Source organism: Protopterus annectens, chromosome 7.part1 (assembly GCF_019279795.1).
Source record: "Protopterus annectens isolate FY-2018-M chromosome 7.part1, PAN1.0, whole genome shotgun sequence".
In the NCBI taxonomy this organism is placed as follows: Eukaryota; Metazoa; Chordata; order Ceratodontiformes; family Protopteridae; genus Protopterus; species Protopterus annectens.
The window spans coordinates 269,195,577-269,223,029 of NC_056740.1; the positions used below are offsets into that span (position 1 = coordinate 269,195,577).

General features: G+C 39.5%; 1 protein-coding gene across 1 annotated transcript in view; it reads left to right on the forward strand.

Moving 5' to 3' along the window:
- LOC122807533 (proprotein convertase subtilisin/kexin type 5-like) overlaps positions 1-27,453 on the forward strand; it is a 252,030-nt gene that overhangs the window by 11,660 nt on the left and 212,917 nt on the right. Inside the window, exon 2 of the mRNA XM_044078454.1 lies at positions 1,402-1,607. Coding sequence (XP_043934389.1) covers positions 1,502-1,607 — 106 coding nt within the window. The 5' untranslated portion in view covers positions 1,402-1,501. The remainder of the gene's footprint in view (positions 1-1,401; positions 1,608-27,453) is intronic.

A 27,453-nucleotide genomic window follows, 5' to 3' on the forward strand; every position in this document is an offset into this window, starting at 1 on the left:
TTGTCCTTGTACTGCTATGTAATTCTGGGTGATGGCAGAATGCTACTCAGAGCTAGGGTCATACCTGCTTGGGCTACAAGATCGGAGAGCTCTTCCATGTCTCTTTTCATGTAGTCCAGGGAGGTACGTTCAGGTCGTTCACACCAACATGGACAATGACAGAGTCATATTTGTACTTGTTGTGGAGTGACCTGAGTGTGTGGGTTATGTGGCGGATCCTGGCACCCGACAGGCAGCTGACAGAAACCTTCTCCTTGTTTAGCCTGGTTAGTGGGACATCGGTGTGCCTGACTATAGAGTCACCTATGACTAGTGTGTTGGGTACATTGTTTTATTATTATTAATATTATTAATTATTTTCTCCCTGAGGTTGAGCAACCTTGGATGTAATGTTTTTAAAGTCACTGGTGTGTTCAATTTGCATTGTAGGTTCCCCATCTTTTTCCTTTTTTCGCAATTTATGTTGTAAGAATTTTCATATGAGTGAATAAAATAAATAATAATAAATCTTTATTCCTAAACTCAGTGTGGATATATCCTTAAATATAAATCACTCTTACAGATAGTATTAATACTCTGTATTAATCTCATCTTGGTAAATATTAAATTATTGTATTCATTTCTCGCCTCACAGTAAGACGTCCTGTTCGATTCTCAGCTAGAGTGTCTTCTGTGTGGAGACATGCGTGAATGGGCGTACCTTCGTTGAAGGTTGTGCGTCAGGGCCGGCAACTCAGCACATAAAAATCTACTGCCAATCATTAGCAGACTGTAGTTCCGCTCTGGTGACCCCTAACCGGGAAAAGCCAAAAGACACAACAGCATTTCTCTCATTATAGTAAGGCCGAGCATGTATTTAGCTTAATAGCACTGTTTATAGTTGCCAAAGTAATATAGGCTGAGCTAGAACCTAAAATCAAACATTGCAGGAATACTACATTAGATGCTACTCAGCTTTGGGGATAAGGGAAGATTCTTTTCTCCCTGAGGTTGAGCAACCTTGGATGTAATATTTTTAAAGTCACTGGAGTGTTCAGTTTGCATTGTAGGTTTCCCCATCTTTTTCCTTTTTTGCAATTTATGTTGTAAGAATTTTGATATGAGTGAATAAAGTGATTTTTTTTTTGCTCAGTGTACTGACATGATTCTATGCTAAATGCACATAGCTTATCTTTAAATGTTCTCAATTTGCATTTTTCTGTTTCCAAAAACTGATTTCATGTTTTATCATTTCTGTAAGGATAGGGTGATTCTCTGTTCATTTTCATCTCTTAGTTTCCATAAAAAGAAACTGAAATGTGATCATTATTAAAAAGAGTCAGTCATTAAATAAGATAACTGCAATCATTGCAGAACAATGCAAATCAGTAACTTTATTTTTCTTTCCTGCTCCGATTCCAGATATTATGCAGCAACTAACGGTTGTGAAAAATGTGACATTTCCTGCCAGCTCTGTTTTGGTCCTGGGACAGATGATTGCTTGGAATGCCCATTACACCTAATGAAACTAGATGGCACTAATCAGTGTGTAGAACACTGTCCAGAAAGATTTTTTGAGAATAATCTCAAATGCAAGCAGTGTCATCTAAGTTGTAAAACTTGCAAAGGTAATCATTCTCTTTAATATTGTTGCTTAGTCATTTAGTTGTGTCAGACTTGGTATGACCTCAAGGATTTAAGAATACAATGCATGTTTATCACAAGCTGCTTCTTTAAGTTCATATAAATTCATATCAACTACTTACTGTTCATCTAAGTTAGCTTATGATGTTCCCTTTTTCTTTCATTCTTTCTCATCTTCTTGTTTTCTGTAGTGAATTCTGATGTCTTATTATGTGGCCAACAGTATTTGAGTTTTAAAAATGTCAGATCTTCCAGTGAACAGTCTGGATTTACTCACTTATCTATTGACCAACTTTATTTTCTTGCAGTCCATGGGATTCTCAAAAGATAGTTTTTTAAACACCACATTTCAAAAGCATTGATTTTCTGGTGCACAACCGTATTGATAGTCTACCTTTCTTAGCAACATTTTATTAATGACAAGAACATAGCTTTGATTATAAAAACCTTTATAAATAATGTGAATTTTTTCTGTTTACAATGCTATCTATATTTGATTTAGTTTTCCTTTCAGGAAGCAAGCGTGTTTTAATTTAATCGCTGCAGTCACCATCTACAGAGATCTTTGAGCCCTGACAAATAAAAATCCACCACAGCTTCCACTTCTTCCCCATCTATTTGCAAAAAGAAAAATGATAATGATAGATGATGCACGTTTTGCTTTCTGATGTTGAACAGCAAGCCAGCTTTTATGCTTTCCAAGTTACATTTCAAGCTTCCATTGTTCATCATGACCAACAGACTCTTCAGTTCTTCCTCACTTTCAGCCATTAAAAGCATCATCTGCATATCAGAGAATGTTCTCATTTCTCCCAGCAGTTTTGATTCTAGCGTCTGATTTGTCCAAGCCAGCATTTCACGTGATATATTCACCATATAAAATAAGTAGCGTGAAGATATACAGCTTTGATTCATTCTTTTAACTGTCTTGAACTTGTTAGCTATTCCATACTCAGATTTAATAGCTACTTTATGTTCTGCATCTAGATTCATCAGAAGGCAAATAAAATGAGCCTGTATGCCCATTTGCTACGAATATACCATAGCTGGTTATGAGACACACATTCAAAGGCTTTAAAGCATTCAGTGCAGCAGAAGTAATTTTTTCTAAAACTCATTAACATTCTCTATTTTTCGGAAGATTTTGACATTTTGATCTCTGGTGTGTCTGCTTCTTCTGAAACTAGCTTGTACATCTGGCAGTTCTCATGGCATATACTGCCAGAGTCCAGCTTGTAGGATCTTGACCATTACCATTCTATCATGTGAAACAAGTGCAGATGTTTCTAATTTGAGTACTTTTTAACAGTATTCTTTTTAAGGAGTGGATTGTAAGTTGATCTTTTCAAATACAATGGTCATTGTTGTGTTTTCAAAATTTTCATTTTTTTATTTCCAGTTTTTAATAACTGCCTTTTTGATAGCCAAAAGCATTAAACTTTGCAAAGCCTTTTTATGTCTTCACAATTCGAACCCTATATCCCAGCTCAAAAGAATGATTTCCTTATCTACAATCATTTGCTCCCCAACATTTCTAGGGAATTTCTCTACGAAAATTTAAAAATTTGCCAACTTATCATATTCCAAAAACAGCACGTTCCTAGTTTTCACTGTTTTTCCCATCACACCTCCAGCGATTGTTATCTGAGGAAAAATTCTCTGAAGTCTGCTTGATATACAAAATGGTTAAATATTGAAAGCATGAAAGTTACAAAGCGAGAATGCTCAGATGAGTGAAAATGCCACAAATTGAAGTTTGTTTTTTTTCATCGCAGAACAGTGAAGTTCAGAATATTTGCCCTTTCTTCACTGTAGTGCTATCTCGGAGTTGGAATATATATTTAGTGGGGGGGGGGGCACAGCCTCCCACAATAACGTTTTTGATTTGCAGCATTTTCGCTTATCTGAGCGTTCGCACTTTGTAACTTTCGTGCTTTCAATAGGTATCCATACAAAATACCTGTGCATATGCTTCCATGCAGGAATGAAGAATGGCATCTTTAATGGTCCATCTGTTCAACAAGGTTAGAGTATGCCTTGTCTTACTACAATTACCAATCTCACTTACATTTCTGCTAGGTTTGGTATATTGAATAAAGGTGACTGATATTACTGACCTTTTGGCAACTACCTTTACACACATATCAGTAGATATATCTTATACTTACTACAAAAGTGGACTTTGTGTATATGTAGGAGCCATACTGATGCCTTCCCATTGTTCCTTTGTATATTGCCTTTGTATTCTGTCTTACCAATCTTTTCTGTCTGTTTTTGTTTATTCTTATAGTTATCATGGAATATTTTGTATGTCCTGCTGATTATCTCCTTTTTAACAGCAGCTTCTCCTCTAGACACAACCAAAATCTCAACCAGAGCTGGTCTTTCACTAATCTAGCCTTTTTCTTTGCCTGTGCTTTATCATCAGTACCAACCTGGGAAGGCACTCTATAACCTGCATTGCAAACATCTACTTGGCCTCATCCTATTCTATTCCCTTCCATTCTGTAGTTATCTGTTCCCAGTAGCTTGGTTCATTTGCTAACTTTCTACTATAAATTACAATTACCTCTTGTCTATTTTCTATGTCCATGCTTGCAATCATCCCTATTGGTAAAACTTCATTCTTACATTACTTTCTCCCACTTTATAATATTCTGTACAGTTATTCCAAACTCATACTTTGTCCTTGCTTCTTAACTCCAACCCCCAGTTTCATCATCATCATCATGACTTTCCACTTGATTTTTCAACTTCTGCTTATGTTATGTATATGAGTCTTTAACTTTATAGCTCTAAAGTATCCCTTCAAATCCAATAGTCCTAAACCACCTTATTTTATGAGGAGAAATATCTTGTTCCACATAGCTCTGGTCTCTTCCCTTCCCAAATAATTTAATTTATCCATTTATTAATTATGGTCCACAACTTCACTTCTGGTTGATAAAAATATGTTTGACCTGTATATAAAACTAAAGGGATTAGAGGACTAGTAACATTTTGACTGCTTGTATTTTACTATCCATATCCATAATCAAGAACTTCCAAGTACTCAATATTTGTATTATCTTTTGTTTAGTCTCTATCCACACCCTTAGTATACACCAAAATACTTCATCTTTACAAGTCACCATAGATATGAGTACTGTTGAACCAATTCATGTGTGGAGATATAGTTTACCATTATAGTGTCTGTTTTATCTTCATTTATTTTATATTCTTGCAAGGCATGAAATTGTCTCAAAATGTTCCACAATGCTGAACAGTCCTATTCTGGATTTAGCAGGTACTACATAATATAATGCATAAATAAAGCTACATATTCTTTATTACCATACCAGTGACATACTTTAATTTGTGAGTCCCTTATTTTCTTTGTCAATGGCTCTAAGTACAAAATAAATAACAAAACAAAAAGTGGACACCCTTGCCTGGTTCCTCTGTTCAAATGCAGCTTTCCAAAGAGGAACCATCCCACCTTAAATCTGTTAGGTAATGCAAATGCTACCATTTTTCTACTCATAAAATCCTAACTGACTTCATCAAATTCTGAATCTGCATCAACATCCACCAATAATAGTAACATTTTCTTACACTCGGCATTCTTCTAGATCATCATTGTCCAATTAATGTTGCCAAATGCCTTCTTAATCTTCATTCTCTTTGTAATATTTTCTGCTGCCATCTCTGGACAATATGACAGACTACTACCCATAGTTCTTTATGTCCTCGGTCCACCACGTCTGATCCTCAAATTCTACTCTTCGCTTCCACTACATATTCATTTACAATATAATTAAACTTATGTCTTGTCAGTCTGGAGGTTTTTCTTGTTTTCTGTTATTTAATTCTAGTCTTGCTATAAGAAGCTGATGGTCTGATTCACAATCAGCTCCAGGTCTTGTTTTAGCTAACTGTGTATTGCTCTGTTTAATGATTTAGTTAATTTTAATTAAAGAAATGTAATTGCTTCCAAATGTTAAGAATTTACTTTCATGAAGAAAGGGTATTTAATGTTCCATCTGTTCAGCAGGGTTGGAATATGTCTTGTCATTCTGCAATTACTAATGTCACTTACATTTCTGCTATGTTTGCTATATTGATTCATTTACCCTTTGCACTAACATTTCTGCTAGATGTGTTATGTTGAATAAAGGTAACTGATATTACTGGCATTCTGGCAACTACATTTCTACACATCAGTAGGTACTCCTTATGTTTACTACAAAAATGTGCCATTTGATATTCTTGGTATACCTATACACCATACCAGGAAAACAGTAAAATTTATGACACAGTAGCTAAAAGCAATACAAATCATTACTGTAAGTGCGGTAGTGGTGCTGCGGTAGCGTTGTCGCCTCACAGCAAGACGTTGTCCCATTCGATTCTCAGCTAGAGAGTCTTCTATGTGGAGGCATACGTGAATGGGCGTGCCTTTGTTGAAGGTTGTGCGTCAGGGCTGGTAACTCGGCACGTAAAAATCCACTAGCAAACATTAGCGGACCGGAGTTCCGCTGTGGCGACCCCTAACCGGGATAAGCAGAAAGACACAACAACTGTAATTTAAATGAAATATAGTTATGCAAACTAATTGTCAGCTACTAAGCAATAGACTGTTACCAACCATGGTAATAAAAAAAAAAATTTAACCATAAATTTAACTATGCTAGTGTCCATGTGGGTTCTGCTGGGTGCTAGTTTTGTATCCACATCACAAAGATATGTCAATGATGATTTAGAATCCAGTACTCCAATTTTCCCATAAACTACTCTACATGTGTGTGTGTGTGTGTGTGTGTGTGTGTGTGTGTGTGTGTGTGTGTGTATGTGTGTGTGTGTGTGTGTGTGTGTGTGTGTGTGTGTGTGTGTGTGTGTTTGTGTGTGTGCCTAGTGAACATTGAAAAATTTACCAGTTCATGATCAGATTTAATTGGAGAGGGGGAAAACCAGGGAAATAGTTGATATTGATGCCATGTTTGTAAATATCAGGTCAAAAATATTTGTCCTTTAATGGGCCCCTTGACAATTTGGTTCAGGGAGTTTTATTTATAAAACGAAGGAGTTTTTGAGTGTAACTTACAGTTGATGTGTAGGTACCCTAGGTTATTGTTGGGTAGTTAACATCTCCTAGGGTAAATCAATATCTGTTGATCTGGAGTTAATCCATTGTATTTAGAAACTTAACATTCCCTAGGATTTATTAGCAGTCATGTAGGATTTGTGCTAAGCCTACCCAATGCAAGTGTGTTAGTGTGATGAGCAACAGTGTTAATCGAATATGCATGCTGCTCATTGCACCCACATATTTGCAAGCATCTTTTTAGGGCCAGCAATAGTGTTCACAGCCATGGAAATATCCTTGTAAGTATGAGGACAAAATGTAAACAATAAGGCTTGCATATAGGCAAAGCTCAGATAGAAGCACACACACACACTGTAACTCAGAAATATTACCGGCAAGTATAGTGGAAAAATAGTGAAGGATGGGAAGTGAAATGGAATTTTACACAAATAGCAATTATTTTATACTGCATAATTACTTAATATGGATGGGGAAATGGGAGAAGTCTACTCATATAATGCAGGTAAATATGCTGAAGTGTAAAAGAGCCATTTATAACATAACTTCTGCTATACTGATGTAGCAATAATGTCAATGACAATGCCAAATATGTGCACATAAAACTGGAAATGCTAACAAAGGATGTTATAGGGATGTAAAGCTACAATGTAACAAAGGGGAGTGAAAATGTGATCTACATGTTAATAAAATGCTCAGCTGAGATAGTTAACAAAATGCATAGACTGCAGTTATTGCATATGTGATGTATATACAGGGAATTTATGTATGCAAGCTGACACCACTGCTGTATTTTCTACCTCATCATGTATACACAAGAATAAATGGACCTTACAGCTGTAATGTAAGGTACATCAGAAATGGTTATGTTTTTGCAAAGAAATGTCAGTGGCATTGATAGGAAAGAGGTTTATAACCTATGGATATTTACTAGTCAAACAAGTGTTGTGTAGTTAGTCTGTAAATGCTAAATGGTAATCTGATAACACACAACAAATACATAAGTGGCAAATGACACCACAGATCAGATCACATGTTATGATTTCAAATTTTCTATTGATGATTTGCAAATATCTTAGACATCATTATACTAGACATGTTCACATGTAATTACAGGCAACCGTGACATAACACCAATCCAACAACACAAACACAGAAGGAAATGTTGTAACAGAAGACCAATTACAGTTTCTGTTCAGGTGGTACCGTGACATACATAAAGAAACATTTATGGAATCCCTCATCTGCTACTAAGCTGTATAGTGTGTTGAAAACAACTGCAGTAATAAAGAAATGGCTGGATGAAGACACACAATACAGAGCATAATTATCTTGGGAATAGTTAATGCCTGTGAGCAATGAATGGCATAATAAAAATTTTCATAATGTCATTTTTGAACACATGCTAGAATAGATACCAGAGAGATGCATAACAAACATGGATGCCACAGAAATCCACATAGGTTTATAGGTGATAATTAGGCTAATGAAACAAGAGCCTTTACAAGCCTAGCTAATAATACCCAAGATATGAAAATATTATATCTTAATTCCCCAGACATGGGATGGGTTAGTGTCAGGGCAGTGGGTCTTTGGGTGTTGGAGCCCTGAGTCATTTTGCAGACTGCATCTGTTCATAAGGGGACATGGGCAGTACCTCTTATGTGAGTTAATGGTTCCCTATCCATTTATCCAAATTCTTTTAGAAAAGAGTGAGGGATGGGCTTTATTTTCCGAAGATGGGAAGTATATTCCATAGTCAAGGTAGCCTTTGGGATATGACTCTGTCTTTCCAGCAAGTTCTGTTAGAGTCAAAAATAAGGTTCCAGTCCATGGAATGTGTAACCCTCATATAATGTTTCTTGCGAATATGTAACATTTTCATCAGGGGTGGATCAGAGAATGCCTTGTAGGTCAGACAGAAATCAACTATCAATAAATGATACGAGATGGAGTAAAAGGATAGGGGGTCTGCATAAGACATCTTGTATTTTTTTTAGTGAGAAACCTCTGGGGCCACTCCAGTTGGTGTAAATACCCGGTTAAGTACATGCAAAAGGGAGCATTGTACTTGATTACGGGCCTGATGAGGGCCAAGTACAATGGCACTATGACTTCCTTTGAACTTGATGCCATGCCTTCACTTACAAGTTAAGCAAGACAAAAGAATTTCCTCACTACCTTAACTACCTGGTGGTCAAAGTTGAGATTACTATCTATCTGTGTTCCTAGGTCCCTCACCACTGACTCTACTTTTAGGGGTGTGCTATCAATATTATAATTTGCAGGGATAGCTGATTTACCAATGTTTATGATTACACATTTTTTAACATTTAGTTTAAGATCATGGCTTTAGCACCAGTAGTCTGTCAATTGTAGGCCTGTTTGTATGATGTCAGCATTGTTTGGGGATTTAATGGATGCTCCCAGCTTGCAGTCATCAACAAACTTCCATGTTACTTGTGATTTAATGACCTAAGTACATGTATGATCTGGTGGATCCTGGTTTCAGACAGACAGCTCACTCTGATCTTCTCCTGATTTAGCCTGGTAAGGGGGACATCAGTAGGTCTTAAAATTAAATCCACAATGACTAGATTGTTTGGGTATGTGGTGTCTTGCCTTGTGGACTTAGAAGCTGGGCTACTATTATTTTCAGAGTTATGTGTTGTGTTAGTTGCTGCCTTTTTTGAGTGTTTGTGGGGTCACTTAGAGATGCTTCTAGAAGGTATTGGAGGTTTGGGTAGATTACATGTGAGTACCTCCTCTATGTGTTCTTCCTTAGTGTTGGTAGGGAGTGTTTTAGGTGTAATGCTGACAATCTGGTTTGGATTTCATGTGTGCATATGCGAGCTTTGCATCCAATGACATTGTGTATCTATACCTTTTACACACATATCTATGTTGTGAAGAACACCTTTGAAGGGCTTACAGCACTTTCCTATCATAAGCAATGGAGACTCTCACAAATAACTGAACTGAATGCATGTATTAAGATAGGAGTTACAATTGTATAAACAAATAGATTTAGTCTTATAATGTTGGAGAAGAACTACATATATTACTGTCCACTCAACAGTGAGTAGTACAATATCAATGCATTGTTGACAAATAAGCTGTTTCCATCATGTATTGCATACACTGTCCAAGAACTAAACCACAGTCTATCTGTGTAGGTATGCTGTACATGCCAGTACTTAATGTATGTGCTATAGGAGCATTTACAACTTCACATGCCCTAAATAACCCATTTCAGTGCGATGTAATCAAAACCTCTTAAATCATTGTCCAACATAAAAGTGGAAAAGAATAAGTAGAAAAAAGGGTATTTATGTATGTGAGTACATTCATGTGACTCTACCAACTAATGAGAGGTGGATGAACCACAAGCACCATAGTGGAAGTCTTAACCCAACTGTGACCCTCCATCTAGAGAATGATATAAAAAATGCAAACACCACAGGAGAAGACTGACATTTAATCCTTGACACTTGACTATAGAAAGAATTACTTTATTAGTGTGTTGCACCAGGGGTGTAGGCAGAGAGCAGTATTTCGTAATTGTGTGCTTTAGTTGTTACTCCACAAACCACCTGTCATTTGAAAAATGGAAACATTTCCCCCTTAACAAATCTTTGCATCACTTTCCCCCTAAAAACATGAAATAGATATTTTTTCAATTCATAAAACACTTATTGGAAGCATTAATTTAGACAGTTGTGGACACAGTATGGCATATAAAGGCATGTTTTTAAGTAATGTGTAGAAAATTATACTCAGTAGAATACAAACAGCATAACTAGCTACACCCTTACATTGCAAAGAAGTTGTGGTTGTGAAAGGTGGGATTTGGGAGTGGTGGAGTCATCTAGCAATTCAAAATGTTTATTCAGACTCAAACTTGATTGGGCACATGCTGACCTAACTGAAAACAGCCCCACTAACACAAAAGTTCTTGATATTGAGCACTGAACCTCCTACCTATTTAGTTATACAATGTAGAAACAGTATTAATCACAAACACCACAGGAGAAAGCTGACTCTTATGGGGTGAGACTGCACTTTATATCAGGATGACATCTACAGGGTAAGACAGCACTTTTGTCAGGATGACATCATCAGTATGTCTCAGAAAAGAGTGGGAAAAGGGAAGTGGGTGCATATTTAAATGCATTCTCTTCAATGGAAGTGTACACAGCAGCAAGTGTTGTAGTCACACAGACAAATTTCACATGGAGAGCATCAAATCTCTTACTTATCTAGTTATACAATCTAGAGAGCATGGTGTTAGTCACAAGAGCCACAGGAGAAGTCTAATTAGTAAGGGGAGAGAGTGCACTTTTGTAAAGATGACCTCATCAGTGTGTTTTCAGAAATAAAACTGGGATAAGGAAGCCAACTCATGTTGGACAATGATATAAGATATGTGTGCATGTTTAAATACCTTTTCTTCAAGGCAAGTGGATGCTGCACCAAGTGTTTTATACACACACATATTTCCCATGCTGAGCAGCACCAATTTCTACACACACAAGTTTCTTAGGTTGAGCATCAAACCTTTTGTCTATCTATTTGCAACATTTAGAAAAACACCTTATTAGTCACAAGCACTACAGAAGAAGACTAACATTAACAATGTGAAGTATATTTAACCTTCTTGAAACTCCACTGTTTGGAACAGATGGTGCTGTGCATCACAGGTTGTACAACAAATGCATATGTGTGCAGGGCAGAATTTAACATCACTATGATTATCATATGTAATTACATACTTCTCTACTAAAATGTAGATAATTTTCTTCCTGTACAGAGTGTTACTGTGAGGGACATTGACATGTTTCACATTACAGGATGCCATAGACATTCACTGTTGTACACCAGTGGATTATCAATCAAATTTTCTGCAACTTCCTGTCAGGAATATTGCATAGGTGCATTGTCTCATACTTGCAATTTGTGTATTGCCAAGACAAGCATGCAAGTCATACATAGCACAGTGCACTTCAGAATAAGCTTGATGGATTATGTGACAATAGGTTAACCAAACTTGTAACACAGTTGCAAATATAAATACTGTAGAGCAGATGCATTACATGACTGAATTAATTGTCAACATTTCTGAAATCAAGATCACTTGATGACAAAAGTAATACAGACATATAAATACAGTGCACTGTAAAACAATATGTGATTTTCTATTTTTTGTTACTGTTTGAGCACAGAGCAGCCAAGCTGAATTGTGCTGCTGATGGCAAAATATTAGCACATGCACAATCATATCTTGAAGTGTGCTTAGAGTGGGTACTAGCAGTACTGTATGTTGCTCTCTGCCAACTTTTGCATAAAGATCTGTACAAGACAGGCTTCACAATAGGGAGCAGGCACTTTAATATAGTAGCAAGATAATGATATGCTAAGGAATGATGGAGCCAACATTTACAGCAGTGAGAGTTAGGAAAATAATTCTGAAATGTTTTGTCATCCATCTGAATTTGAATCTTTAGAACTTTCTAAGAAAAACATTTATTCCTGATTATTACATAAGCACCACACAAGAAGCCATAGTTTTGATAGTTAGTATTTGAGAGCAGATTTCAGCAAATGTGAATATATGTATTCATCTTCATTATCCTGCTGACCACTGTAATCTGTACATGCAACCCTTCAGCTTGTAGTAAAATACATTAAACTAAATAAACATAGCTTAGCAAAGTAGCACAGAGTACAATAGAGTAATGGTTTCTGAAGACAATAAAATCACAATATATTGCCATAAGCTGTGTACTTCCATTTAAACTAAGAACTATTACAGTCACTGTATAACAGTACTGTCTTTAATCTGTCTTTACTCTGTATTCCCATCATTGTCAAAAGAGAGAATACTATCTACCTGCGTCCCCAGATCTCTTATTACCTCTTCTGTATTAAGGGGGCTGCACCCATGTGGTAATTCGTGGGTGTTTTGTTTTTCCCAAATGGGATGACTATGCATTTTTTGGCATTTAGCTTGAGGCCATGACATTGACACCAGGTGTCCATCTCAGTAAGGCCCTTTTGAAGGATGTCCATGTCAGCTGGAGAGTCAATTATGGCTCCCAGTTTGCAGTCATCAGTGAAATTGGTTAGCCATAGTCTTCCTGTGTTTGCATGTACTTCTGAGAAGTATATGCCAAACAGTAGGGGTCCCAGGACCGAGCCTTGCAGGACACCACTTGTGACTGGTTTAGAGTCGGACCTGGAGCCTGCTATTCTTACCATGTGAGTTCTATCTGTAAGCCAGTTGGCAACCCATCTCATGATGTAGGGGTTTATGTTCAGGCTGGTAAGTTTTTCTGTAATACCCGAGTAGGGAATGGTGTTGAAAGCCTTGGCGAGGTCAAGGTAGGCTGTGTGAACTACCTTTCCCTCGTCTATGGCTTTGGTGACTGCCTCGAAGAAGTCAACCGGGTTTAGTAAGCATGATCTGCCCTTAACAAAGCTGAACTGGGTTGGGTCAAGTATGTGGAGGTTCCCAATGTCTTTGTTAATGAGTTCCATGATGATGCGCTCCATAGCCTTGCAGACCAGGCTAGTCAGGCTTATGCGGCGATAGTTACCAGGGTCAGTTGTGGCCCCTCCTTTGTGGAGAGGAATAGCCATTGCTGTGCACCATTCTATGGGCACGTAGCCTGTGGTGTGGCTGAGGTTGAACAGCGTGTTTAGGTGGGGGGTTAGTTCATTCTGTAGTTTGTGCAAGACGCAGCCTGGGACACCATATGGTCCCATTGAAACTAAGAACTATTATAATTACTATTACTATTACTATTACAATTACAATTACTATTACTATTACTATTACTATTACAATTACTATTACTATTACTATTACTATTACTATTACTATTACAATTACAATTACAATTACAATTACTATTACTATTACTATTACTATTACTATTACACTATTACATTTTTGACCAAATTAAACATGTGAAAAAGGGGTGGATAGGATAGTGGTGAAAATGAGGTCTGCAAGCAGAGGGTAGGACACAGTGGAAAGAACTCAGGAATTTGAAGAGGGTTGTGGGAGAGCATCATAGCTATCAACTAATTCAGAACATAATTGTACAACTGTACACAATATTTTGTGACATTGGAGAGTCACTGCACCAGTGGTGGGTGACATAGCTCTCAACCACCCATCTCAAAAATGAGGAACACTACTAATGTGGAACAAATGAGCACAATGCGGAACACATATTGACAGCTTACTAACAACTTCAACTAGGAAGTTCATAAGATGTTTAAAATGTGCTATTTACTTATAAAAAGTTATTTTGCTGAACTAATATGATTCAATTGTATTTATCATGGATAACAGTTAAAGAATCCTAACACTGAATTTATGACAGATCCCTTCAATGTGGAACTTAACTTTTTAAGACCCAGAATGAGGAATGTTCCATATAATGAGGTACACTTGAGAGGTATGATGGGTGACAACAACAGAATAATGTAGTATGGCCAACTCAACAAAATCAAGTGTCTGAAGATGACACAGAGGTGGAGTGCAGAGCTATGTATGGGGTGTAAACTTTTTGGTGGGATAGGTACCCATTTTCTTTGGGGGGATGTTGTTTAGGAATGTTTAGGAATGAGAGGGTCTGGTAGGTAGGGTAAGTTAAGAAGCATGTGCAGACATGGAGGACATACAAAACTGACAGGATGGTCATGGAGACAAAAGGTTAGTGGATATATGGATGGGGATTTGTAAGGGAAATCAGAGGCACACCCATGTCCAACTTGAGAATAGTGAGAATCTAGTCCCCACACTAAGAACTGTCATTGCTGTCTCTTGCAGCAGCTCCCTGAGTCAGTGCTGGATGTGACAACATCTTGAAGCAAGATCTTTTCCACCCAGCCAATACATGCACTGAGGCCCCTTTCCGTGATATCCTCCACCAGCCCTGTCAGTTCCTGCCAGGTAGCAAAATCACCACCTCAACTGGTATTCTTCCTGGAGGGTACCACTGCACCAGCTGCTGGGATAGAGCTACCTAATGCAGTTGGAGTAGGTAGGGTGGGGGCTGTGGTGGCAACACTGACAGCTGGGTGTTTGTGCGAACATCTGTGGAGATATGGTGGGCCAAACCACAGTGGGCAGTCTACCTCTCTGTGCTGTTGGTTATTTATTTTTCAGCAGCAAGGGATGCAAACACCAGAATATCAATAAATTATAATTCACCCCCCCCCACAAAAAAATAAAAATAAATAAATAAATAAAGAGAGAAAGGGAGGGGAGAGACAAAAAATAGATAATTAGATATGCAGCATGTCACAGTACTGTTTTTATTTCAATAAACTTTGGCTGTATATAAATAATTATGATAATTTACTATTGTACACCTTTGACACATCCATAGAGGATGGAAGGTATTAATTTGTCATAAAATAAACAAATCTCACAGCTATGATATACTAAATAACAGCCTTTAATCCCCTATGGTGGATAGGAAATATGCATTCAAATGTAATAATTGCAATTACCATAAATGGACTGTTCCTGACATATTATTGTTGTTAATATTTTATATAAATACTTATCCATTAATAAAAAGCAATCACTGTTCTGGGTATTGAACCCACGCACAATTAATCTGCTATTCCCATTACCTAATGCAAGCAACAAGAGTTATTGGTGAAGGCATGCATGCATGTTTGAGATCAAGATTGAGGTTTGGCTGTTCAATATGCTAATGATTGAGGGAATGAAAAGAAATTTCTGGCTTGAATTTGGAACTGACTCATACTTATGCCATGCCTGGTAAGGCAAGTTAATCTCTCTCCTGGTATACCTCATGTTTGCAGCTATCTCCTCTGTAGCTGTAGTTTACAAAAAGAAAAGAAATATATATGAAAACATAATGAGGTCCTGCACTGGAAAGCTAGATCATTAATGCCTTATCATAGATGGGTAATGAATCAGTATAGTTACACAAGTGAGGGGTGTTTGCAATCCTAAACTTAGCCTCCTGTTGGCTTAATAGGTCCTGTTTGTGCTTCATAAGGTCACTATAGTTGTTACAACATTGTTCTCCAGTGTGTGGAATGTTGGCTGCACTGGAGATAGCCTTGGCTAAGTTATTCCAATCCTCAACCTTATACTGAGACCTGGTATAACCCTGTTGCAGCAGCCTACAGCTGTAGCACTTCAACAGCAGTGCCACAAATATCCTTGACTCCTCAACTCCCTACCTTTGTTCTCTGAACTTAGCACCATTTTCTCCCTCATCAGCCATGTCTGCAAATGTTACGCTAACAAAATATGTCTGAAATAGTACCCAATTCAGTTCTAATGGGTAACTGGCTGTGCAAAAGGATGCATAGTCTTGTAAACTGCATTTGTGCAGCAGAAAGCAAATGGATTCCTTGGCAGACATGTTGGCAATACTTACATCACTTAGCAGTAAAGGTGTGAAACATGGCTTTAAGCTTTGACATGTGTGATGCTCAATGTATTGACACAAGCTGCATTGTACAACAATGGAATTCTTAATGGCATGGCTTTAAATCCTTGGAGTTTGTAAGGAGATAGTGGATAAATTGTGACATATTGTGATGTTGGGCCTTACACAATGTTAAAATATTGTTATACTAACTAGGAATCCAGCTCCAACTACTCTACCTATTTACCCTTACACCTCTTGCCTTACCTATATACCTTACCCTATCCACCTACACCACCTTTCTCTATATCTCTATGCTACTAACCATTTCTGCAACTATCCTCCCTGGACAACTTCCACTTTCTCATGTCCCTAACTCTAGTGAGTGAACTACTTATTAACTGTCATTGCTTTGTATACACCCTTAGTAGTCTTTAAAATCTTACCCAACTTACTCTTCGCATACAGTCCTTACCTTTTGTAAATACATACATAACATAATGGCTTAATTTGTGTACCTATACAACCTGAACTTTCCACTCTTACCCAGGCTGCTTACTGCTTAATACCAGTTAACTCTGATATGTATTTGTATCCCATATTTGTTTTAAAGCCATGCCCATGCTTGTTGCTGTATTGCCTTATAGCTTTTTATGTAATTGCATTTGTATTTCTGTATTTCTATTGTATGTGTATCACTTGTAATTTGTATGTGGAGCTTTTCTCCCTGACCTCCATTGGAAATGGACTTATCTAGGCCCAGTGGACCTTCTCGGCAAACAAATGCACTCATATCCAAGCTGCTTACTGCTTAATACCAGTTAACTCTGATAAGTATTTGTATCCCATATTTGTTTTAAAGCCATGTCCATGCTTGTTACTGTATCGCCTTATAGCTCTTTATGTAATTGCATTTGTATTTCTGTAATTCTGTATTTTTGTTGTATGTGTATCACTTGTAATTTGTATGCAGAACTTTTCTCCCCGGGCCTCCACTGAAAATGGGCTCACCGGTAAACAAATACAATAAATAAGTAAATAAATAATCAAACACATAGGATAAAGTATGCAAAAAATGGAAAGTTAGCTTATTAGTCGACAATGACACAGGAAAATTACTTTTTAAATTGGAAATCAGAGATATAATAATTTCAAAATGAATGGAGGTGCACTTCAGAGAGGCCTGTATGTGTGTGATTTTAATTAGTCCAGGGAATACATTCTTATGTAAAAGTCAGTATTTATGTTTGTAAATATATTTCAGATGGATGCAGTTGTATGAGCTGAGTAACACAGGTTGGGGTAAGTTACATACATAATTCACAAGACATACCTGCCCTAAACACATAGGTAGGATATGTGATGTGTCATGATGATTATAGTAAAAGTAAAAATGCAAGTGAATTTTAAATGAAATATTAATGAATTTTAAATACAAATTTAAATTTTAAATGAAATATTTTAACCTAATGCAAATAAATTAGGATGCAGCTCCTACATGCTTTATCCCATGCATGGCTTCACTCAAAATTCCATGGTATTATCCCAGTTATTCTCATTAGGAGTAACATATAATTATTAACTTTGGGATTGGTAAGGCCAATCTATAACCAAGTTATTTTGAGCACAGAATATGAAATAGCCTAGGTTTAAATGGCCGACAAGGGCAGTTAGCCTAGTACTTACTTATGAACCTATGAACCTATATCATCATTGTCATGTTTAAGAAATTGGACACACATTAATTTGAAGTTATATATGAAGCATTAATGATATATGCTACATAGAAACATTTACTTATGCAAGCATTATTGATACGTTGCTTGCAAGAAACATGTTTAATATTATCATATTTTTTTTATTTTTACAGTCCTTTTTAAAATATTGTAAGAAATGGGATTCTTACACCCTTTGTAAAAGTATCTTTTAGCTGAATTCAAACTCTTAATCGGCTGTGTTCTTTATCTAAACTCACTGCACTTGCACCTTGTGCCACAGAGATAGGTATGTGACAGGTGGAATTCCTCCACTCAGTACTGTCCAGAGTGCTGAGGAAAGTACATTGTTATCAGGTATGTTTATACTACGTAAGGCAACCTAAACAAAATGTTTCACTTTTTTTGTTTAGTAGTGAATCGAGTTTGCACTCTGCCAAGTGGAGAGTAAATGTAAATTAAAATGACAAAAAAAATACATATACACACACACACACATATATATATATATATATATATATATATATATATTGTGAATAATTGCAATGTGATCTCTAAACATGACTCAGAAAGTGCTTCATGTGCCGTATTTCTCTCAATTCACTTCAGTTGCACCTTCTGCCACAGAACTGTACACCTGCTGAATGCATTCACTGCAGTTAGTACTATCCATGTTGCAGAGGGCTGTGCAACAACGCCGGACATGTTTGCTCTACATCAGGGTCTAAACTAAACATTTCACTGTTTTCCTTTATCGGTGAGCCATTTGCATGCTTCTGAAAGGAGAACAAACTTGAAAAGGCATTAGAAAAAAATATGACAGAGAAAAAAGCTGTTAGTAAATGAAATGTAATCAATTGGTGTATGTAGCAATGACCAGAGCAAGAACTGTAGTTAATGATAAATAATGTGAAAGTGGACAGAAAAAAAACTCACATGTTGCTAGTAATAGTGACAGGAGCTGCTTTTTAAACAACAACTCAATGATATCACAAAATGTGATTAAATATGTAATCAGACCACTCTCTGTCAAAGTATTATTTAAGTGGATTTGAACCCTGCACCAGCTGTCGTTTTTCTCTGTATTTATACCTTGTGCCAAACAGAAAGTTACCTGACAGGTCTATTTTCTTCACTGAGTACTATCCAGAGTGCTGAGAGAAACACAATAACACTGTCCTGGTTTGCACTACAATAGGCTGCCAAAACTAAATGTTTCTCTTTTTTCCTTAAACTGTGAAAGTTAATTTTGCACTGCAAAGTGGTGTGTAAATGCAGGAGGTAATTTTTATCAGACGCATTCAAACAGCTTTTGGGGAATAACAACTCGAAGACGCATGAAATGAATCACAGTGTATGTCTAGCAAAGAGCAGTGCTACTGCTTCATTACACTGATGCATGCAGTCTTCTCACATCCTTTGCCACATCAGTACAATCATGTATGCCTCATAATATTAGGACTTTAGCTAATTCCATGGGAATGGAAAAGGGCACAGAGAACAGAAGAAATGTTTTCATTGTTCACACAGCACACACAATATTGACATAATTTCAAAGGACTTATCTGTCACTTTTAGTCAATACTATCCTTACTTGAGTTTCCCACATCAACACATTCATGCAACAGAGTGCCAAGACTTAGTATGACCTCCCTCAGCTAAATCATCTTGTGAGTAGGTTTCGAACCCTGCATCTCTTGTACTGTTTCTCTAAGCTGAATATATTTACATATTATGCCACAGGGATAGGAGTGTGACAACTTGAATTTCTTCCCTCATTAGTGTCCAGACTGCTATGGGAAGTGCAACATTTCCAGTCTTCATTGCATTATTTATGGCAGTCCAAATAAAAAATGTCACTTTTTACCTTGGGTAGTGAAATGCCTTTCACTGCTACTGACCACTGTCTGTCAATGGAGCATAATGCTAAATGGAATGCAAATGGTAAAATGAGAAAAAATAGTGATCGAATACTTTAAATGTACATTTCAGATATTTAATCAACTGTTTTATTATGCAACAGGAACCTGCATGGATTTGAACACTCAAACAGGGGTAGTAAGAACACTAATTTATGAGTATTTCCCATATTTGCAACAAAGAAAGACATATATTAGCAAGGAGAAATAAGTGTTCAGATGTATTGGTAGTGTGACATTGTATCACTTTCCATTGAAAGTACAACATAAACAATTTATGAAAATTGTCCTTTTTCACTTGAGAGTAAATGTCTAGAAGATTGTGATATTGTTAACAGTAGATACCCAAGTACTCATACAATATTAAAAAAAAGACTGCAGACACTGCAGGTGCATTCCTGTCTTTCTTTATAGTGCCTCGTTCCCTTACCTTTGCTTACTTCATAGCAGTTCTATCAATGTTTTATTACATATGATAACTGTATCAGTCCTTAACGTACTCCCTTGAATATGGACAACCCCCTGAACTTTCAAAAGCTTGCACAGAGTGCAAGATCAGTGCAGGAGCTCAAGCAGGCAATATGTCTGCCATGCGATCCAGGAACAGCCTGCAGGGGCGTGCACGAGTGCTCCTGCACTAATCCTGCATGGTCTAAGCTCTGGTATGCAAATCACCCCATTTGCAGGTGAAAGTCATGCAAATGAGGTGATTTTGCAATCCAGGAAGCTTGCAACAGTCCGTGCAAGACTAGTGCTATCTGCAGAAATGTACCCGGTTAGTAACCAAGTACATTTCTGCAAAATCCAAAACAGAGCTATGACAGCCCCAAATAAAGGCTTCATATCATGTAGTAAGCATGCCAATGGCCAAGTATAAGGCCATTGGCATTGCAAACAAAAAAATAAATACAAAAAAATCAACTTTTATTTTTTTAGCTGATCTCGGCTATTTAAGCATAGGGCAGCTGAGCACAAACTGGATCTGGGGGGTAAAATAATAAAATAAACCTAAAATAAGCAGTCTAACTAAAATCACTATTCTGCCATGCAAGTCAATGGCAGGCAGACGTCAACCTGGCCAGGGAGTAGTGGTTGCTAAGGGGGGAGGCTCAGTGTGAAACATTTAACTAAGCTTTAGAAGGCAATCCTATGTAAATGAGGGGAAGGATAGTGAATCCCAGTTTTCCCCAGCATGTGAGTCAGGCCCCAACAGTGTAAGAGTAGGAATAGCTTGGTGCATGCCTAGGAGTTAGGTGACATCATGGGGGTGTGTGTCAGGCATACTGTAAGCAGATTGGAGCCCTGTGGCTCGGGTTTGCTCCTAGCTTAGCACAGCTAAACTAGGGATGTGTCTAAACCTGCCTAGCACTCTTTACAAAGCCTAAGCGGGTGTGTGCGCTGCGCATGGGGTTTTACAGGAAGAAAAAGAAGTTAAATCAACAAATAGTGGCACTGTGCACATTTGAGCACTCTGTTTGCGTGGCATGCCCCGGGTTTAAACAGGAAGGCAATGGGAAGGAAAAACAGCAGTAGGAAGGTAATCAAGGAGTGCTAGGTTAGCTGGCATGTGAAATGTATCAAAATCAGCCAATTACACAGGCAGCAGACCAGCCCAGCCCAGAACACTGCTATAAACTATGCAAACACTTACCCCTCTGTTTTTTCCCACACTCTACACCACTGGTGTATACAACAGTGGAAATTTTAACAAACAAACCTACAAAATGAGAAGGGCTGCAACAGGCAACATAGAACAACATGTGCAAGAGGCTGAGGGGTGGTGAGGATGTAAATGTTACTGATCAACCCACAGTGAGGAGATGGATAAGAGTGTACAGACCCAGGGTAACCTACCAGGGGCTACATGAGATGGAGATAGTGGAGCGCTATAGGGTGGACAGAGACCTCCTGCAACAAATTGTTGAGCTGTGCCGGCCAGACCTGACACACCAAACTGACCGAGTGGAACCCATCCCAGTGGATACCAAGGTATGTGTAGGCCTAGGAATACTAGCCACAGGTATCTCTCAAAGCTCAACTGGGGATATCATAGGGATCTCACAGGCACCAGCATCCAGAGTATTCCACCAGTTCTTGGATGCCATGTCAACACATGCAAGTCAGCAAGTACATTTCCTCAACATCCATGAGGTGTTGGCAAGCAATATGCGTCTCTTCCACCACATAGCAGAATACCCTGAGGTAGTGGGTGCTATAGACTGCACTCACATATGCATCAAAGCACCACCTGGTGATCAGGGTCGGGCCTACATCAACCTCAGGGGAATCCCCTCCATCAACTGCAAGGTTGTCTGTGATGCCCAGGGCATTATAATGAATGTGTGTGCTGACTGCCCTGGAAGCTATGATGATTCCCACATATGGCATCTGATGCAGCTGTACCAGAGATTTGCCAATGGGGAGATACCCTATGGTCACCTAGTGGGGGATGCTGGTTACACATTGTAGCCGTGGCTGATGACACCCATCAGAAATGCAAAAACACCTGAACAAGAATGCCATAATGAGGCACACGCACAGATCAGGCTTATAATACAGCATGTATTTGGGATGCTTAGGTCACAGTTCTAGTGTTTGGAGACATCCGGTGGATCCTTGCAGTACTCATCAGCTACATGTACCCAAATTGCAATGGTATGTGCCATGCTACACAATATGATACTGCAGAAATAGCTGCAGCAGGAACAGCACTGGGCAGGGCAACATAGCCCCCCACCAATGCCAAGGCCTGCACAGGCACAGAGTGACTTGGAGGAGGAACAAAATGAGCCTGCCCCAGTAGGCAGATGGAGGCATACCCAGTATGTCGGGGCCACGGCAAAGAGACAATGCATAGCACATACACTGACACAGTAGGGACCCAGGGAATGACACCTCTCTCTGACTCACACATATAGTAAAAGTGATGCCAAACATGACACTACCAGTGCTCAACCATGTATAGGGAGTGTACTATGGGAATCTGACATAGGCAGACCTCCAGCACCATCCGCAAGTCTGTTACACCCTCAAGTAAGTCAATCAACCTACCAATTGCCAAATGGAGTAGAATGTGTTGTTACCTGTATCTATGGTATGGATCTGAGCATGCAAGGGAATTGGCTGGCTGAATGGGTTACCTATTATAAAACAGAAGTTCTGGAACTTTGAATACCATATGGTCAACACCATATGATCAAAATTCTGTAACTTCGAAATTAAAAAAAAAATACAACAAAGAAAATGTATCCTGACGGGTTAAAGCAGGGGGGCAAGCTCCCCTGCACCCCCCACGTGGGGGACTGCACCCCCCGTTTCTTAAATATACCAACTCCGGGATCACACTTTAATGAACTACAGTGCAGAAAGGGAAGATCTCGGAGTTGTTATATTTAAGTAGTGGGGGAGTGGGGGGGGTGCAGGGGGGCTTGCTCCACACCCTTTGCTGTTTTTTTTTTTAATGTTAATTTTTGACGAATTCGAATTTCCAATTGTTCAGTCATTAAAGGTTGACCTTTAGTGATTTGAGCAATTGGAAATTCGGTCTTCCAATAGGAACCCGGCTGAATGTGATGGCAGCATACAGTAGACACCCATAGTAGCACCATGACATCTGTAACTCATACTGGAAACACCATAGTAGCCAGTACTACACAAGGTGACAAAACCCACTGCAGGAAATGTGCTGAGCAACATGTGTGTCCATATGACTTACACATGTCAGTAAGGGTGGTTCACATACCCAACAACAGTCTCAGCCAGCAGGACAGCTGTAGACAAATACAAACAGAGCCTGTGCTATGGCCCCTGAATGATGGCTATGGTTAATCCCCCCCCCAGGCCTACACAGACAGACTACAGCAGGTCAGGCAGTGGGATGTTAGTTCTGAAGGGTAGGAAGTCAGACACTAATATGTAGGGCAACCAAAGCTACGATCTGTAGTGCACTGGTATGCCTCTAGTCAGCATGATAGGCAAGAATACAGAATAAAATGGAGTACCTGCCATACGAGTACAGTCATAGCAAATGTGTACAAGTGTCAGTTGTGCCCCCTGATCCGATGTTGTTGTTGTTGTGTCTTTCGGCTTTCCTGGGTTAGGGGTCGCCACAGCAGAACTCCGGTCCGCTAATGACTGGCAGTAGATTTTTATGTGCCGAGTTGCCGGCCCTGACGCGCAACCTTCAACAAAGGTATGCCCATTCACGCATGTCTCCACACAGAGGACGATCTAGCTGAGAATGGAACAGGACAATGTCTTACTGTGAGGCAACATTACACCACCACTGCAGTCCACCCCCTGATCCGATGTAGTAATGTAATAACAGTCAGGTGTGCCCCCCAATCCTGTGTAGAAATGTAGTAATAGTCAGGTGTGCCCCCCATCCTATGTAGTAATGTAATAACAGTCAGGTGTGTCTTCCCCCAATCCTGTGTAGAAATGTAGAAATAGTTAGGTGTGCCCCCCATCCTACATAGTAATGTAATAACAGTCAAGGTGTACACCCCCAATCCTGTGTAGAAATGTAGAAATAGTCAGGAGTACCCCCCGCCCGCTATGCAGAAATGTAGTAACAGTCAATGCCAAATGATCAATCGATACCCAGCAGAGACAGCATGCTACCTGTCGGTGTACAACACAAAAGTCAGCACTGCAGTACAAACTACCTGGACTCAATCCACACATTCAATACAGATGGCTATACTGGGCATGCTCACAAACCTAGAGAAATGAGGGCAATGTCAGTCAACAACATACTGAAAGTTCATACTGGGCATGCTCACACACTTAAACACATGAAGGCCATGTCTGCAAACACCAGTGGACCAGACATATCTGGCAGTCGCAGTTGTAAGTGCAGACACTTGTCAGTATGCACCACTCATGCCTTGCACACACAGTGGATAGGAATACAGACATATATGTAAGGACAACTCACTATAATAAGCCAAAGGTCGATGTACATAGATGTGTGGAAGAGGGTGACTGTGACAAGGAGCCATCCAGGCCTGCCCCACCCAGCACACAGCCAAAGGGCCCCAAACACATGAGATTCAGATGTCACTCACTGCAAATACTAGCCACCAGTATCTGACAGCATTACAGTCTATGTGGTGCACGTGCCAGCTGTGCAACATGACTGTACAAGGAAGTAGTCATCTAGCAGCTGTGTACATGTATCTGTGAAATATGACCGTGTGTGTGCCCCCATGTAGCGTGTCAACCCCTAGGTGAATGGGTTCTGGCCCATGCACACACACTACCCTCCCCATAGCCCTACTATGACAAGCCTCCTGAGGTAATCCACTGTGAAATACACCTTTGGGAGAGTTGTAGCAAATTAATCTCCATGGTGCATCCCATAACTGCGTACTGCTGTAGTGTGATAAACTAGCTAGGTAGGAGTTCTAATCCCAGACTTGGCAACTGTGTGTGTTAGCATGCATGTCTGTCTGTCTGTCTCTGACTGTGTAGAGAGCAATGCTTTTTAGGGTAGTCACACTCCCTACAATTCAAATGCTCATCTTTGGCAAGGCTGCTGATGTCATCCACCTAGAAATACACCTCTGGGAAAGTTGTAGCCCAGTAATTTCTGTAGCATGTCCTGTAACTGCGTACTGCTGTAGTGTGATAAATTAGTTAGGTAGCTGTTTTAATCCCAAATATGGCAAGTGTGCTGTGTCGGACTCTGTCTGTGTAGAGAGCAATGCTTTTTATGATAGTCACACTCCCAACAATTCAAATGATCATCTTTGGCAAGACTGCTGATGTCATCCACCTAGAAATACACCTCTGGGAAGGCTATAGCCCAGTAATCTCCGTAGCGCATCCTGTAACTGCACACTGCTGTAGTGTGATATAGAACTCTGGTTGTGTTCTATACCCAACCATGCAGTTCTGGATATTTTGTGTGTGTTTTAATGAATGTGTAGGGAGCAATGCGTTTTAGGTGAGTCACACTCAGTACATTTAAAATGCCCTATTTTGTCAATCCAGCTGATGTCATTCATTGTGAAATACACCTTTGGGGAAGGAATCCTCCAGTAATCCCTGTGGTGCATCCTATAAGAGCTCCATGCTGTAGTGTGATACAGACCTCTGTTAGGGGTTCTATACCCACACATCGGTTGTGGATGCTTTGTGTGTGTATGTCACTGTCTGTATAGAGAGCAATGCATGTTAGGCTAGTCACACTCACTACAATTCAAATGTCCTACTTTGGCAATCCTGCTGATGTCATCCAATGTGATATACACCTTTGGGGAAGGAGTACTCCAGTAATCTGTGTGGCATGTACTATAACTGTGTAGTGCTGTAGTGTAAGGGGTTCTACTTGCAATCATGATGCATGTGTGTTTGTAACTCATATCCTGTGTGGAGGTGGGTGTGAGTGTGTGACACCTGTGCCCAATGTAAAGTGGGTTTTGCATATTTCTTATATGGTGGCCCTACTATATATTACAATGTCCACCGTACAGGGATAACAGATGTGAAATAGCTGAGAGGCTGGGGTGCAAAGCCATACCCATACATGTGACATCAAGGCCAGGCAATCACAGTTTGCAACCCCAGTATTACCCAGAGCACACTCTCAACCCCTGTCTCATACACACACACATGCCTAGGCAACAGGCAATATGTGGGTAGTACACTGCATATTGGCCACTGATAGTAACTATGGAGTTATTGCAGTGGGCTACAGAGGGCATGGCACCCTGTCCATCTGTCCAATATGCATGTACATACAGACAGTGCACCTTCCCCATGTTCCCAATGGACACCTGCAACACCTTTGGTGCCATCGTATGTGACCCACAAAGGACATACCATGCCTGACAACATGCCCTGTACAGACAGATACCACTGACACCAGAGAATGCTGTTAGCATGCTATCAATGTAGGTGCAGGGTAAACCTGCTGGCCATTACCAGTTCCCATCACAGGTGGGCAAGACTGGCACATCTGATGATAATCTGTGTTCACAACATGGGCCAGACATCCCAGGTACAGTTCCACATGTCACTATGCATGCATGCGGGAGATGAAACTATGTGCACAACCCAGACACCGTCCATGTCATGGAATAAGGAACACACACATGGCAAGTGATGCACAGCATTTGCCACACACAATAGTCACCCAGGTGACTGGATGGGGGATACAATACCCACCTGTCTGGGCAAATACAGAAACTACAGCCCTGAGCCACAATGCAGACAATTGTCATGTGACCTGATGCCAAGGTGTACCCATCACCAAGCCTTGTATAGCCATCTGGCACAGTCAACCACCAAACACCCATGCAGACATGCACCCATGCATGTCAGTACTGGCACCCTGCATGTCTGTGTGTGCGTTGTATGATGTGTATGATCACATCCACATCCACAACAATCCCCATTGGCATACTGACGCATGCTCTCTGATGTCAGACACCTCCACATACCCTTTGCCCATACAACCTCCATATGACCCGTGTGGTGCATGTGATACCTGCACAGTGATATATTGTGGCAATCACACTACTGATGAGTTGTAATTCTGGGCCTGCCAAGTGTGTCAATGTGTGTGCTCCCCTGTGTGAGTGTGGCTGTGTTGATGCTGGCACCTGTTCATGTGGACAGACACGTGCACATCACCTACCATATAGCTACCATATCCCTGTTGCAGATGTCACTCACTATCA